Here is a 16,586-nt window from a genome sequence, read left to right on the forward strand (position 1 = left end):
TCTATTTGCTCTAAAAACGGGGCTCATTAAGGTCAGCTGCAAAGTTGCTGCCAGGAAACTACAGTCCCCAGGCTGAGCTGGGGATTCCCAGAATAAGATGATGACTTGGGCAAAGGCTTTGAGGAAGAGAAAGAAAAGAGGTTCCAACTCTTGGGAGGGGGACAATCCTATATAATAAAAACCTAATATGCAAATTGACCTAACAGCAGAACGACCAGTCACTATTATGCACACTGACCACCAGGGGGCAGACGCTCAACGCAGGAGCTGCCCCCAGCCCACAGGCCCCAGGCTGACCAAGGCGGGTGCCAGCAGGGGGCCCCTGATCACCCCACCAGTCGCCCCACAGATCAGCCCTGATTGCCAGCCAGGCCTAGGGACCCTACAGGTGCATGAATTTTGTGTACTGGGCCTCTAGTAATGTTATATTTATGCTCCAGAGTCTTCACTGAAGTCTTTGTTCATGGACTCAAATATAAAACTCTCATCCAAAAATTTTAGACTCATCTTAAAATGGCCCCAAGCTGCTCTTCTAGGTTTATAACCACTAGTCCTCTGCTTCCAGCCTCAACTCTAGCCACAGCAGGCTTCTAGTTGCTCCCCATACCTGCCATCAACCTCTCTCCATGTCCTTGATTAGGTTTTTTCCTAGGATCTGGAGATGTCTCTTCATCCATTGCTACTGCTTGAAATGCTGTCATTCATTGAGGATCATCTACTGCCTTATTTTTTGATACCCCACTTCAACCAAACTCATGATTGGGTCATCTCTCTCCCTTGAAAAACACAGACACTTTGTGAAGGCAGTCACCATCTTCCATTTTCTATAGAAGTTCCAGTGTGAGAGCAATGTAGCCTAGTGGTTATCTGCAAAAGACCTGGGTTAGAAGCTTCACTCTTTCCCTTAGCAGGCACTCGCTCACGGGCGAGTTGCTTATGAACAGTAACAATGACAATAATATCAACAACCAACATATACTTGGCATTGACTTTGATTTGGGCTTAGGTATCCATTAACTCATTATATACTGACAACAACCCTATGAAGGAAGTATTGCCATTATCTCTCTTTTACAGATGAGAAAAAGATGCCAACAAAGAGAAGTGATGTGTCCACGGTCACACACTTATTATATTGAGAAAAGAGGTTTTGAACTCAGATAGTTTGGTCCCAAAGCCCATGTCTTCACTTCTATACCACAGGGGGCCTCTCTGGGCCTTAGTTTTCTCATCTGTAAAGTGTGGATTATAATAGTATCCATCTCATAAGATGGTATTGAGGATTAAATAAGAAAATACAAGAGAAGTTTAATAATACAGAGCTCAATATTTTCTAGCTGCTATCATTGTCATCACTGTGTTCTGGTCTTTTCCTTCCTCCTGCTCATGAGCTAAGAGTGGAAGGTCATGTCCTCCTAAGGACCCTTGGCTTACATGTCATCTCCCCGTGCCCAGCACATTCATGGCAGAGAACTTGAGAGGTTCTGTCAGCTGTAGACCATGTCAGACTCAAAGTGATGCACAGAGAGTTCTAGCATTTTCCTAGAATTTGGCAATTCTGGACCTCTGAGCCATTGTGTTTTTTTACTTTTGTTGCATTTAGCTCCCTCTCCAATTCCTGTTTTATTCAGTTTATTTGATTCCTCTCCCTAAGGTCTCCTGTGTAATACTTCAGTGTAACATTTTCTTTCTCTTCCCTCCTTCCCCTCTGCTCTTTCTTCCTCTTTCCTTTCCCCTTTTCCCTCCCTTCCTTTCCTGTGGGAAGCTGCCTATTGTCTTCACTAGCAGAGAGGTGTGGACAAGGAACCTGGAAGGCTGGTGACCCTTGAAGCCCTGGCAAAGGTCAGGGCTGCGCACCCACTGTTAGTCCAGACAATGGTAGCTGAAGCAACTTCCCCATTTATTATTATGTAAATCCTTGCTGATGGGCTAGTCTGCATGTTACTGGAAATTGCCTACCTAAGGGCTATGGGTGTATCCCAAACCAATAAAAGGTTGGCGAGGCCTGAGCACCAGTGGAAGTCCTTTCCATTGAGTTGGACTTGCCCGCCTGGCCCCCCAATATTTCCAAATTATTACTTGTCTCTTTCATTTGCGTGCAGCCCTCTTCCAGATCCTGAACCCTGAACCACGCAGGACGTGGGGGGAAACGAACAAACATAAACATTACACACTTTCCCATCTCCCCCCACCCTCCTGCCTTTCCTCTGTGTCTTTCCCTCCCTAAGTCACTTTCAGGATGAGGACTGCCATCTGTATTTCATATGTCCAGCAGGCTAGGCTGCCTCCCAGGCCCCCAGGCAATTAGTTTCTGGAATCAGGCCTCTCACAGCTCAGGGACACCTGGGTGGCTTTTAAAGTGTGAGGTGCTTTACCCAGGAACACCTCTTCCCCTGCTGGGACTTAGTTTGTTTTGAGGTTAATGTGGTTAATGGGGTTAGTGGTTAAGGGCAGCTCACGCAAGGCTGCCTCCTGCCTCCTTTCCTGAACAACCTCGGCTCTGGACAGAAGCCACAACGTCCATTTCTCTCATGCTTGAGTCCCAGTCAAATGGTTCTGCCTCTGACTAAGTTTCCTCCCGAAACAGCATCCCTGACACCTTAATGGAAATTAAAAATAAAATAAAAACACAACTTTTTAAAAAGTGCACCCTCCCTGCCCAGCTCACTCAACTTGTTGGAGATGGTATTTGATTCTGTCCCTGGGGAGTGAAACTGCTCTTTAAGTAAACCCAGAAGATAACTAACAAATAAACCTTCAAATTAATAATGTCTAAGAGATGAAAGTTATTAGTTTCTTTTATACACCCAGTTCATTATCAGCGGTGCCATTAAATTCTGTTTCGTGCTGTGGTTTGATCACTGTGCAGCTTGGGATGCTCTCTCCCAGCCCTTCCCAGGGACAGGCTGTGGCTTCATAACTGGGGAGAGCAGGCAGGCCTTGCTCTGGTGGGAAAGGGTAAGGGATGCCTCTGAGTGCAGCTGGGATGACCCTACAGGCACTGCCCCCTGTCTCCCAGGGACAGCAGGCCATGGGGGCAGCCTGCCTACTGGGGGTGGTGGGCAGGCCCCCTGCTTATGGTACCCAGAGCCTCTCACTATTGGGTTCATGCTTTCTCGCACTGAGGGCACCTCTGGAGGGATACCAATGCACTTTCCCATTTTGCCTTTGTTTCCTCTTCTGCCTGCAGGCCTTGAACATCCTCATTTTAATTTGCCTCTCAAGGCCTCTGGTGCTCACCTGTGGGAGGTGACTGGGGTAAAATAACCACAGATGATTATGGAAGCCTTTCCAGAAATGCAGGGTCTGGGGTTCTTGCCCTCGGAGGGCACTACATGCCTGTTTGGATGAGCCTTGTCCTGGGGTGACTCACTGTAGGGTGGTCATCAGTGTCATCCACATGTCTGAGACCCAACAAAGGCTGCCACTTTGAATGCTACACAACAATGATTCGTTTTACAAATGATCCACAGAAAATTATTTATAAGACACAAGGCCTAACTCCCCCTTCCTAGCCCATTGCCCATCTCCCAACTCTAGGGGCATTTAAAATATGAAAATTTTGTCAAACTTTGATTTGTCTACCACTTTGAGGAATGCAGCTCAGGAGCTGTGCTAATCACTAAGTCACTTCAAGGACAATGTTCTCCAGCGGCCTGGGAAGGTCTCTAAGTCCTGGGGAGGCTGGCAGGAGGTGTGGGACTCCAAGGACCCTGCTGTGGCTGGGTACCTGCTCACAGGGTGGGAAGGTGTGAGCCACGCGGCTGCATGATGCTGCCAGTGCTCCTGAGACGCGGGAGCACACAGGCTGCCACAGTCAGCCCTCCTCTGCCAAGTTCCTTTCAGCCACCTGGGCAGAGATTTCTGGTGCTCAATGGGGAGAAAATGTTAAAACTACTAGCCAAGTGGGCAAAAAAACCACCCCCGTGGTGACAAAAGTCAGGAAGGTGGTTATCCTGGTGACGGGGGAGGGGTTATTTACTGGAAAAGGCATGAGGACATTTTCTGGTGGTTGCAAGGTGAATACCTGGATTAAAAGTCATTGCCATCTCGCTGACCTTTCAGTTTGTGCATTCTACTGGCTACAACTATATCGCAATGAACAGCAGTACTGTCCAAAGTGCAGGTGGAGACGATCCAAGCGGTTTCCATCTCATGCCAGGCCTGACCCACTTTAAGCTGGAGGCAGTGAGAATTCTAAGTATATGTATCCATTACACATCTTTATCTTCCTCCACAAGTGTGTTCATACCTACAGGTTATATTTATATCTGCAGCCAGATCTATATATTTAGATCTGGAGAGGAGAGAAAAGTGTTATATGTGCATGTCTATATTTGGGTGGTTTACTTCTTTCAAAGAACAGGAGGATCCTAGCTCCATTTTTTTTTTTGAGCATACACACACACACACACACACACACAGTAAAAGACAGTAAGCCTGAATAACTAATCAACGATCTTGCTGTTCTCCCTTGTCTGAGATGCTAACACTGACCTTGATGGTGATCATGGGGATGGTCAGCACAGTGGACTTCTGCTTGGCCAGAATATCCCCGGTCTCATTGACACGGGCCGTGACAAAGAAGTGCAGAGACGCTTGCTCCAGCAGCTGGCCCATGTACTCGCCGGCTCTGACCAGCACCTCCTCTTTCTTGACTGGCAGAGAGAAACAAACATGCTGGGTATCAGGACTGAGATGGGATCTGCTTTCCTTTCCCAGAGCGCCCCCCTCTTTCCCACATCAGCACAGCACCCACCGAACAAAGCAAAGGTGAGGGAGGGGCAGATGGAACAGTCAATCAGGGATCAGGGATAAGTGCTCCTGCTTCTGGGTAAGGAAAGAATGTGCTGGAAATCTGATATTCAGTGAGGTCTTACTGGAGAACATGTGTCGGATTTTCCAAACAGTGCTTCTGCTGTTGTAACATATGTGCCATGTTTAAAACCAAGGACCCAGGGGTTTTGACTGCGGCTGTTTTGATTTGGGAGGGACAATCCGAGGATGGCAGGTGTGGAGCGGTGACGTTCAAGGGCACCATTCCAAGTGCCAACCCCTCGTGCAATAAGCAGCATCTCGAGTAGGCCCTGGGCCACGCTGGAGGAACACTGTCAGTCACCCCCTCATAGCTCTGCAATTTCTTTCCAGCTTTCCCTGTACTAATCTGACATGATTTTTCTATGGAAGAGAAAGAAGCTGTTGAAACCAGTTTTCACCATAGGCATTCAGCTTCCTCCCACCTCCTCTCCTATTTGCCACTTAACAGGCCTCTGTGCCAAAAGCTTGTTTCCTCGAGTCACGGAGGTTAGCTCTCAGGAGGACATCTGGAGGGGGAGGAGGGTCCGGCTCCCTCTGCTCACCGTCAGCCTGGGGACGGGGACTCTACCTTGTGGTTCTGGCCACAGCAATGAGGTTCTGTGGCTGCATCGCCCACTTGCTCTATCACTCTCCTTTCCCGCAGCCCAGGATTCTAGAGAGCAAAGCGTGGTCCTGCTGCAGGCCAAACCCAGGCCCCAGTGCCACAGCGGCTGCCACCTGCCTGGGCAGAGCCACGTGCTAGTGTGGCATCGCCAGCCAGCCGCCCAGCAGGAAAACGGTGACTCGTGCCTCCACCCCCAGACACAGAGCACAGGGTCTGTAGGCGTTCAGGGAATTGCACGTCTCCACCACTGCTTCCCTGCCCAATGCCTGCTTTTTGCCAAAGATTCCTCCTTCTTGCAAAAGTTATTAAAGGAAATAACTGTCATGGTTGCCGGTTTCAAGGGCAGAGCGTAGTTCATGACAGCTCTCCATAATGAGCAGCGGCCCCTGCAGCCAGGAAGGAAGGCTGCATGGAGACGGCGCCGGAGCACAGGGAGGCCTCCTGGCCGGCTGGCTCACAGCTGAGAGGCATCAGCACCCACTTGGAAGCTCCTCACAGATGAGCAGGTGCTGTGGCTGCCTCTAGCCCTCTGGCTGAAGAGTTCCCAGTCTTGGCTCCACATCACAGTCACCTGGGACTATTTAAGAACCTTCCCTGGTGGACCCCACCCCACACCAATCAAATCAGAATCTCAGGGGCCCCGGCTCAGTGAGGTGGACTCTGGTGTGCAGCCGGGGGCTGAGAAGCAGTGCCCCCACCCCCAGGGGTTCCCCACAGAATCAGCCCTGACAAAGGGGCAAGAATGGCCTTTCCAACCCAGGCCTGCTGCTCCCAGTGTGGTCTGTGGGCCAGCAGACACCGCCACCGGGAGCTTGTTACAGACGCAGGTTCTCCAGCCCCACCCACCCCACTGACTGGGTCAGGGTCTGCCCTTGACTAAGATGGCCAGATGATGGCTTTGCAGGTTTGCAAAGCTCCCAGAGACAGGGGCTTTTAGCAGCAGAAGTGGCAGAGTTAAGGTGGACTTAGGACAGTCTCAGTTTTAAAATGAAAAGTTCTGTATCCCAGAACCTACTCAATTCCTGGCAAACTGGAAAGGCTGGTTAGTCTAGACCAGTGGTTGTCAACTGGGGGCAATTTTGTTCCCCCCACCCCTAGGCATATTTGGCAATGTCTGAGACATTTTTGGTTGTCAGAACTGGTTGCTACTGGTGGGCATCCAGTGGATAGAGGCCAAGGATGTTGCTAAACATCCTGCAATGCACAGGATGGCCCCGCAGCAATTATCCACCGTCTGGAATGTCCATGGTGCCTCTGCTGAGAAACTCTGCCCTAGGCTATGCAGAGGTATTAGAAGGTATTGGTCCATCTTACACAAGTGCTGAAGGACTTGGATTGATTCCTGGGCAGTCCTGTTCCATTCAGAGCCAGCCTTTTGCATTTATGAACTGATCTTGATGTTGGCCCTTGAATTCTGCATTTTTTAATGACCAATCATGCTGCCTTCTTTGGGCCTGAGCCTAGATTCCGCTTTCCATGGCTCTCCCAGAAATTAATTGTCCAGATAAATAAGACTCTGTCCCTCAGTTAGATGCAACCTCGGATGAGCACATGGGGCCTGCTTTTCACTTCCCCAGATCTGCACAGATGGAGTGGCAAAATGACAGGCCTTGAAGAACATGCATTTTGCCTCCATCTACCTCCAGTAATAAAATATGGGCGTCTTCTGGCTCTTTCTACATGGTTGTGTTTGACCACTGGGTTCCTTTAGGCTGGTGGGATATACCTGACTTCTTTCCAGAAATCTTTGCAGAGGCCCTCGTTACCTTTACAATGTCAGCATCAGGACCCCTTTATCTCGGGGGCAGAGCATCCTCTAAATCATAGCACCGAGGAAACTGGGCTGTGTTTCCAGCCCAAGAGAACAGTGCTCCTGAAATAGTATGTTATGTAAGTGCTGTGTTTTGCCACCGCACAAGAAATTGTTCTAGATAAAGTTTATTAAATGTGGCAAGAGAAAGAAGAATAGATTTTCATTCTATGAGCGGTGGAGCTGGGATGCTGCCAATATCATTTACGGTGTCTGGGGAAAGCCAAGGGAGACACAGACTGGAGCTGCCTCATCTCTTTTCCAAAAAGCAGAGAAAACTAAATATAGCCAAGTGGAAATGATAGCACCTTTGAAGGTACTGGAAGGTTTAAGTTATTCAAGTCTTCCAAGCTGACTCTAGCCCACACAGTTTCTTTAATCATCAATCTGGAAAGTATGCCTCCCATTCTGCTTGGAAAACTTTCTTTGCAGTACAGCCTCCTAGCAATGTACTCTGACCTTCTAAATCATAGTCTAGAATCATATTTTGCAATATTGTGCAATTTATTTATATTGCAATATGCAACTTATTGCATGTAGTTAATGCCGCCTACCTATAGGGAAAAGCAAGAAATAGTCTTCAACTCCCTTCAAGTTATACAGGACAAGCCTTGGGGTGGGCGGAGAGGGTGGGACCTGTGTTAATATGAAATCTGGCTTAGGTTTGGTCAGTGAATGGGAGGGCTAATGTAGTACGTCATCCTAGCTCCCTAATTCATATAAGCTCAATCATTTATTGAATTAGGGAGAGGAGAAGGGGATTTAGAGATGGAGCTCTTGTGAGGTGGGAAAAGGATTGCATCTAGTTCCCTGTTCAGGGGAGGGAGGAGCAGCTGGACACCAGGTAGCAAGGGCACAAGTAAGGAAATTGGCCCACTTAGGGCCCAAGGTTACAGCAAGTTGGCTCACTGTCCCTGCCTGAATTGGACTTGGCTTCTGTTATCTGCTTTGCCTCTAATTACTGTGTGTGACCTTGAACATATCAACTCATCTTTTCAGTCTCAGTTTCCCAAAATGTAAACATGTTGGAAGTTAACATTTACTGAGAGCCTACCATATGTGATCCATTTCAAATATATTTATCTCATTTAGTTTCCTCCTCACTCGCCTTCTCTCACACCACACATCCAATCTGTCAGCCAATCCGGTGGGCTCTACCTTCAGAACATCTGACCAGTTCTCACTACCTCCCTCGCTACCCTACCATCTCTCACTAAGCTATTGCAATAACATCCTAACTAGTCTCTAAGCTTTACCCTACTCCCCCAAGAGTCTATTCTCAGTACAGCAGCCAGAGTGATCTTGCAGAACCTCAGTCAGATCATGCCAGACTTCTGCTCAGAACCCTCTAATGGTTCTTTCAGCTCATTTGGAAACAAAGCCAAAGTGCGTACTAGGGCCTACAACTCTTCATGGTCTTCGCCCACCACTCTCACCTTGCCATTTTTGTTCCCGACTCTGGTCTCATTGCTGTTCACTGAACACATCAGATATGCTCTGGCCTCAGGGCCTTTGCCCTTATGGTTTCTTCTGGCTAGAAAGTTCACTCCCACCCTTCTGTCAGGTTTCTTTTAAGTGGTTTCCTCCCTGACTACCTCATCTCTACCACCAATTCCTCTCTTGCTTAGCCTGCTTTCTATTTCCCTATTACAGGTTCAGCCACACTATATATTCACTTGTTTGATTGTTTATTGTTGAGCCCCCGCCTCACCACAGGTGCCTACAAACTACATGAGGGTAGTGAGAACTTCTGTTTTGTTCATTGCTACGTCTCCAGCATAAAGCAGAAGCTGGACTTGTAATTACAAAATAAAGGTGTGAGGAGTGAATCCACAGCCCTGTGATGTGGGTGGTATTGTTTCTATGTGCAGATGAGGAGAGTGAGCTCAGATGACTAGGGGAGCTTGCCTGGGGACACACAGCTAGTAGGCGACCCTCACACCTCAAGCCAGACTTGTCTCACTCTAAGGCTCAGGCTCTAAAGGTCACTGCATCTGCCTGCACTGAACAGCTGTGATGACTGTTCTGCTCCGAGCCCTTTACCACTCCCCTCCCCGATTGCTCTTTTTTATAGGGATTCCCTTTCTACCTCCAGGGGTAGAAAAAGGGCTACTCTTCCAGCTTCCAAAGAAAATACCATGCTGATGGGTTTCCTAATTGTTAAAGCCTCGTTACTGAAGTGAGGGAGCGTGGCTTCCTCCCCCAAGTTTGGGTAGGTTTCTTAGGATTGGGAGTTTTGGAACTAGCTTCCCATTTTTTTGGAAATATCTTTCTGAACTTACTGTGGCTCGGGACAGACACCAAATGCAGAAAGCTTGTACACTGTGGAACTATGGTTTGGTGCTCTGCTCTGTAAAACTTATTATTCATATACCCTTTTTTTCTTTTCTTTTTCAATGTCAACACATCAGGTCCACAAAAGCCGGACGCCCGGAAGTGTCCAGGTCCTTTCCGACCTGTCCTATCTAACTCCATGTGCTCTGCCTGGAGACCAGTTCCTTCCGATTGACTAATTTCGCCAGTTGTGTGACCAACTGCTGTGCCCACTAAATACTAGGACCCCAAGAAATGAAATTGATTGAAATTGCAACCCCCAGTGCAAAGTGCAGCCTGCCCATCCCAATCGTATTCTGGAAGAAGATGCTGGAAGGGGTCAAGGCTGAGAGAGCCCCTGAGGGATGGCAGAGAGAGCAAACCCCCTCGGAGGCTCCTGGACAGCACACCTGAGCCTCCCATTTCCTCTCCCAAGGCTGGGCTCTCTCCTCTCCTTGTGTATCAGACAGATCCATTTGCAGAAATGGTCTTCATGCAGAGCTTAGATCTCCCTGCCTTTTGAATGGTAAAGCAGCACCCACCATTCCTGTGGGAGCAGCCCCGTCCCCCCAAAGCCTAACTGGGAGGGAGACACGGGCAGGGGGCCTGCGTGCTGGGTTGTGACCTCCACAAGCTTCCCCATGCACTCAGTGCCCTTGGGACCTTGTTAAAATGCAGATCCTCAGTGACAGGCCTGGGAGGGCCCGAGAGTCTGCATTTCTAACCAGCTCCCCAGCGATGCCGATGCTTCAGGTCCTCGGCCCACACTTTGAGTAACAAGAAGTTATGCTAGATTTAATTTTCACGACTCCCGGGGCTGGCTCATGACTTTGAAAATTTCAGTGTTCGCTTCTGTGCAAGAGGCATGAAGATGAAAGGTGAGGCCTCTCTAAAAGAAGTTGGTTCTCCCATGTGGCCCACGCTCCTGAACTCTGGGGCACTCAACAGAAAGTTATTAGGGGTGTTGGGCCCGAGCCAGACAGAGAAGCAGGTCTCAGGCCCCGGAGAGAACAGCCCCCCGGTTAGCTTACAGGACAAGGGATCCAGAGCCACTTCAAATGTCTCGTTCTTGAATTCCTCCTTGGAGACGCCGGTGTAGAAGGTGATGCTGCCCGAGAGATAGGCTGAGATGGTGTAAGCTTTTGGGCTGTTGTTCTGGAAGGTGATGGTGACCTTGAAGTCCTTTCCCAGCACGGCATTTTCCACTTTAAAGTCCATGTCCACGTCAGACCTCTGTTTCATGATGCCTTCCGTGTTGAGGGGCTTTTTAACCCCGTACATCAGGGCCGTTTCCAGGGCCAGTCTCTCTTCTTTTTGACCTAGGAAAGATGCAGAGGTGATGACGGGAAACGAAACGCAGTCCCTCAAAGCGAAGGTCTCAGTACTGCACACCCCGAGCCGCGGGCACCGTGTGCTGTGCCCGCTGGACTGCCTCGGCGAGCCACACCGCTTCCTTTGAGGCAGGTGCCCAAATCATTCCGATGTTACAAATTCTGCCAAATCAAGTCCCAGCCAGTCATGACCTGCCCAGGTTGCAGAGTTAGGCGGTATCCCAGGGCCTGTCTGAGAGGGGGTTGCTAAGGGGCTTGCTCTAACGGTCATTTCTGCAGAGCCACTATATCAGGCTTCAGAAGGTAGAAGAGGTAAAATCTAGCTCTCCCCAAACTGTGCTATCAGTTTCTTCCCTCCCCAAGTCCTGGCCACGTAGCTAGAACTTGAAGATCTCTAAGCAAAGATTTTGGCAATAGTCATCACATCTGGCCAATCCACCTCCTGCATTTGAATTTTCCCCTGTTCATGGCCCTTCCCAACAAGACCTGTCTTCCTCATCGCTCTTTCCACTTGGGCCTGTACCATCTGCTCCTGCTGAGCTGGACCTGGGCAGCTCATCCTGCCCTCCACCCTGCCCTCCATTGCCATTCGCTCCTGGCAGAAGGCAGAAACCCCTGTTTCCCAAACTGTGCACTGCACCCCATGCTCCGATCTAGCAAACCGTTAACATGCCTTCCTGCAAAAGGGCTGAAGACTAAGTTCTCTTGGGGAGCACTGGGTTCTCTAGAGCCTCCTGGATGGTCACATGTTCAATAGCCTATGAAAGGTTCTGAGATTGTGCCCTCCTGGGAGACTTGTTTAATAAGAATTCCCAGTCATTTGACACAGAACACGTTGTTTTGAGGGACGCCTATTGGCATGGTGGTGCTGTTTGAGACATGTGCTGTTTTTCAAAATATGTCTTATGTAGGGTTTCCAAAGTGGTGGTGATGGGGATGAAGGTATGGAGAGGAGAGAGGAGGAAACTAAAGACTTGCTTTGTGCATGTGAGAAAGTGAGAAGTACAGGTACAAGTTAGGCCTAAGAGCCTGCTGCTGCCGAGTCCAAACTGGGCTAATATTCCTTACAGAGCACAGGACCAAATGCTCGGCTTTGGGGGACAGGGATTGAGGAGATGTGAACAGGTAGTTGCTATGGTCTTTACCATCCTAATTCCTTTGGCTGTATCTCAGTGCTTGTGGCAAATAAAGAGGCAAATACTTTGGCTTCTAAAAAGTAGTCATGGGATTTGCTAGCAAGAAAAACAACAACACACAAGCACTTCAAAATAAAAATGCTGGCTTTTATACTTATGCTAATTTTAAGATATGATCTTTCACTTTACTTAGTTTATAATAAAAAGCAATGGAGATGAAGAGGTCAAATGGTTATTATTGTGATGGGTGTTGTGGTAAGTATATATCATACACTATCTCATTTAATCCTTAGAGTAAAACGGCAGGCACCATTATTACCATCAGTTTCCTGGTTTGTAAAACAAGGAAGCCAACCAACATCATAGGGTTGTTAGGGGGATTAGAGGTATTACATGCGTAAGGATTGGCAGCTGCTAGTACTTCGCAAAGGCAAAGAAAATGCCAGCAGGTGTTGCAAACAATCGAACATGTGTATTTGTGTGTGCATGTGTATTAACAGTTGCTCTGATTGTCAAGATTGCCAGGAGACGCCAGAAACAATTTGTCTAGGATTGGCTAGAGCACATGTTTGCAGATCGATAGGGGGAGATAGCAATAAAGGGAAGGAGGGCTGTGACAAGGAAAGTGCAGTGAAATACTTTAGCAGAATGATCTGGCAGATAGCTCAGCGAGAAAGGGAGCACTGATGGCTGCCGCTTTGGATGGACACCAAATATGCATTTAGGCGGAATGCAGGGGGCAAGCAGCAGCAGCAGGAACATGGTCAGAGAGGTGCCTACTTCAGGGGGAGGGGGGAGAAGCTGAGCTGGATGAGATGAGGGGAGGGGGCAGTGGAGGCTTGTGGGGATAAGAGACTTTATTCCGTATCATGTCATAGATGGAGGGACCTCTAGCTTCTGCTAGGGATGAGTCTGCCCCTGTGAGCAGGGGTGCCAGGCAGAGCAGGCTGGGCTGTTACAGGAAGCACAGGCCCTGATAGGAGGCAGGAGCTGCAGGCCTCCCAGAGCAGGGGAACCCCTGTTACTCTGCAGTTGTGCTTGGTGCTTTGATGTCTCATATGATTCAGGCCATGGATTCAGTGCCGGGAGAGAATGGCCTACAGACAGATTCTATTGTCTGAGACTCCTCGGTAGACCCCAGTTGGAAGGGCTGTTAACTGGGATGCAATGAGAGTGCCTTCTTCCCATTGTTTGGATCTTAACTCAAATGTCACCTTCTCAGAGTGCCCTCCCTTCCCTCGTCCTGTGTAAATGTCCCTAGTCCTCTCAGCTCTCACTAACATATCACCTGGCTTTATTTCCTTTTGCCTATACTTGTCACTATGTGATGTTATTCCCCTGTTACAACGCAACCTCCATGTCCTCCAGACCTAGGACCCAGCCTGGCGCAGAAGCTCCAAAGGACTGAGGTTCAGAGAAGCCCTCTGCTTTCATCCAGACCAAACTTCCATCTTTATAATGGACTAGAGGCCTGGTGCATGAAATTCGTGCATGGGTAGGGTCCCTAGGCCTGGCCAGCGATCAGGGCCAATCAGGGCCTTCTGACTGCCGGCTGGGGCCTTCCTTCATTCCACACCACCCCCTGGTGGTCAGCGCACATCATAATGAGCAAATGAACTCCCAGTTGAACTCCCAAGGGGACACTTTGCATATTAGCTATATATATATATACACACACACACAAAACAGTCCAGTGTAGGACATTTGATGTTTAATTAGGCTCACCTGTGAAAGCGCCACCTGAGTTACCACTCATTTGATATTTCATGCTCTAATGTCAGGCGCTGTGCTCAGATGAGATGCACAGCCTTTCCTGTAGGAGTTTGGCAGTGAAGAGGGGTCACCATTCACCCGGGGGCAGGGAAGGCTTCTCAGTATTTTTCCCTCCACAGGGAGAACAAAGGCCTGGAGGCAAATGGCAGCCTGGCTTGTTAGAGGAACTGTGCAGCTCACCTGGCTGTTACTTATGATACCTGCCCGTGTGGTTAGCAGGGGCAGCAAGGGGGGCAAAAGGGCAGATGGCAGGGGCGTGGCCGCACTCTGACTGAAACACCCTGGAGATGACAGAAGAGAGGGAGGGCTTTTAAGTAGTGTGGCAACCAGGCTCAGGTTTACATTTTAAATATGCCACTTGGGCAGCAATGCAGGGTTTAGAACGAGGGAAAGAGGATAAGAGGAAAGGGAATTGGAAGCTGTAGCAGGTATCCAGGAGAAAAGCCACCATAGCCCAAGCTAATAGTAGTGGTATGGTAGGAATAATACAATTACTAGCGGTAGCAGAAGCTTACTTTTATGGGACACTTTCTAGGTAGCAGGCACAATGCTAAGAGTTCTCTGCACATGATACCACCTGATTCTCAGAGTGGCATGGAGATCATGAGGGGCGGGGAAGGGGAGATGTTTCAGAGGGACATTCAGGTTTGCTGCACCTGGTGGATCATGGTTTCCTTCACTGGGGTATAGAGAGAAGAAACAGACCTAGGGAGGGGAAGGGAGTGGGAGAGGTGACATTGGGAAGGCTCCATTTCAAGTTTCTGTGGGACTTTAGGTAAATATGGAGCTGAAAAGTGGTCTAAATTGGGGCCAGCGACTTGGGAGTGAGCGGTGTATATGCGGACGTAACACCAGCTGTAGAAAGAACCCAAGGAAATGGGCATGAACCCAAGGATGTAAGCCTAGAATGAAGTCACATTCGAAGGGAGTAAGGAAAGCAGAGCTTGGGGGTGGGGGAGGGGAGACAGAACAAAGAACCAAGCAGGTTGGGATGGAACCAGGAGACACTGCCTCATAGAAACAAAGAAAACCAAATTTCAGACTTGGGAGCAATAGCATGAAAAGGTGTAGGAAGGTCCGGCAAGCTGAGGTCTGCAAATGTTTCTTCCACGTGGCAATCAGGTGGTCTCAATGACCTTGAGAAGATCTTCAAGGATATGTTGGTAGCAAAATGTAGGGCACGGAGGTGAGGAATATAAGGGAAAGGAAAATGGCAGGCTGCCAGGTGCAGGCAGCTCTCCCAGGACACCTGGCCATGGAGGTGAGGAGGAAGACAGTGCGGGCATGTTTGGTGGGGGATATATTGTTGAAAAAGACTTTGTAAACTCTTTAAATGCTGAAATTCTAATGGAAAGGAGCTAACAGAGAAGGAGAGAGAAAACTACAAGTGACAGGGGATCATTGATGGGCGATGAGGAAATGGATCCAGATACCATTATGAAGAAGATATATTGCCCAGAAGTTTTAAGGATCCTGGTTTTCAAAGTTTTATAGTATAAGAGGTATAAAATTAATGTTAAGCTTTAGTTTGTCCAAGTGAAAAATGATCTATCCACAATTTAGTTAATTAAAATAGTAAATTCCTAAATATGGTAATAATTCCTTTTTTAGGTTTTTACTCATCTCCAAACTTTAGTGGCCTCACTCAGAATCTGTGTATAGAGAAATTGTATGAAAGAGTGAATAATGGGAATCAGCGTGGCAAATACACAGCCATGGATGCTGGCTGCCCCTTCCTCGATGCCCGTGACAGACATCGATAATCATTCACTCTTTCCCACTACATTTGAGAGCAGTCTCAGCACCCTCCTCTAAACAGTACTCCACTCGGTCATTCCCAAAGCTGGAATTTGAAATGCATACACCATCTTTGATTAAGAGGCCAATTTTCCATCTACCTGGGATTAAACTCTAATCCAGAAGCAGATGGGTGTTTCTTACAACTACCTATGGGAATTTAGGGGCACTTCTATTTAGACCAGACCCCCACATGGTCCACCTATCCGAGCCTTGCCTTCTTGCCGAACTCTGTGCCCAGATTGCAAATGTCTTCCTCATTCAGAGTTGGCACACTTTGTTTTAATCTGTTGTCCACCCTTGGCCAAGCCCTGACTCCTTTTGTGTAGACTGCCTTTGGGTCCTTCCTTTCTTGACATCTGACCTTGATTTGGACTTCACTGCCACCTCCACTGCTGACAGCTAATGGCATTCTGCTGTGAGGTTAGACAAGACAGCTGATGGCCTGGACAGCTCCCTGTAGGCTCACCGCTTGTTTTCTTGTCTGATCAGGATTTCTTCCACACTAGGATTGTTTATCCGCAATCCTTGTCCAGCTGTCTCGTCCTGAAGAACTCCTTCCCCATGCTTCCCCTAGCCAATTTTCATCTTTCCATCTCAGTGAGCCTCACTAACATCCTCCAGAATCCCCGAGACTGGCTTGAGATTCCCTTCTCTGTGGCCTGCACACATCCCACAACTTGGTGAGGGTTTGCTTCCTGCTGGTCTCTCCAGCTAGATGGGAAGGCAGGGCTATGCATGTCTCTATTTGTACCCAGTGTTGAAAATATGGGGATGGTTAATAGCAGTTGAATGAATAAATGAATATTACAGCTAGTTTCTTTTATCTTTTTTATGGACTTTTATTTTTCCTTCCCAAACCTTTTTGCATATAACTCCATAACAAGAGGGCATTGTTTGTTTGTTTTGTTTTATCATGCTTATTTTTTAAGCACAAAAAATTTTTTTAGACTGTTTCTATTGCTATGTCTTTGAATTTATTATTTCCTCCCCTCATTTTAGGG

At 48.3% G+C, this 16,586-nt stretch overlaps 1 protein-coding gene across 2 annotated transcripts in view; it reads right to left on the reverse strand.

Moving 5' to 3' along the window:
• Window positions 1-16,586, reverse strand: part of F13A1 (coagulation factor XIII, A1 polypeptide) — a 195,154-nt gene that overhangs the window by 18,508 nt on the left and 160,060 nt on the right. For both annotated transcript variants that reach the window (XM_014542409.1, XM_005869651.2), the window contains 2 exons: window positions 10,577-10,864; window positions 4,498-4,658 (listed from right to left, as the gene is read on the reverse strand). In XM_014542409.1, coding sequence (XP_014397895.1) covers window positions 4,498-4,658; window positions 10,577-10,864 — 449 coding nt within the window. The remainder of the gene's footprint in view (window positions 1-4,497; window positions 4,659-10,576; window positions 10,865-16,586) is intronic.

The sequence above is a fragment of the Myotis brandtii genome, unplaced genomic scaffold (genome assembly GCF_000412655.1).
Source record: "Myotis brandtii unplaced genomic scaffold, ASM41265v1 scaffold300, whole genome shotgun sequence".
NCBI lineage: Eukaryota > Metazoa > Chordata > Mammalia > Chiroptera > Vespertilionidae > Myotis > Myotis brandtii.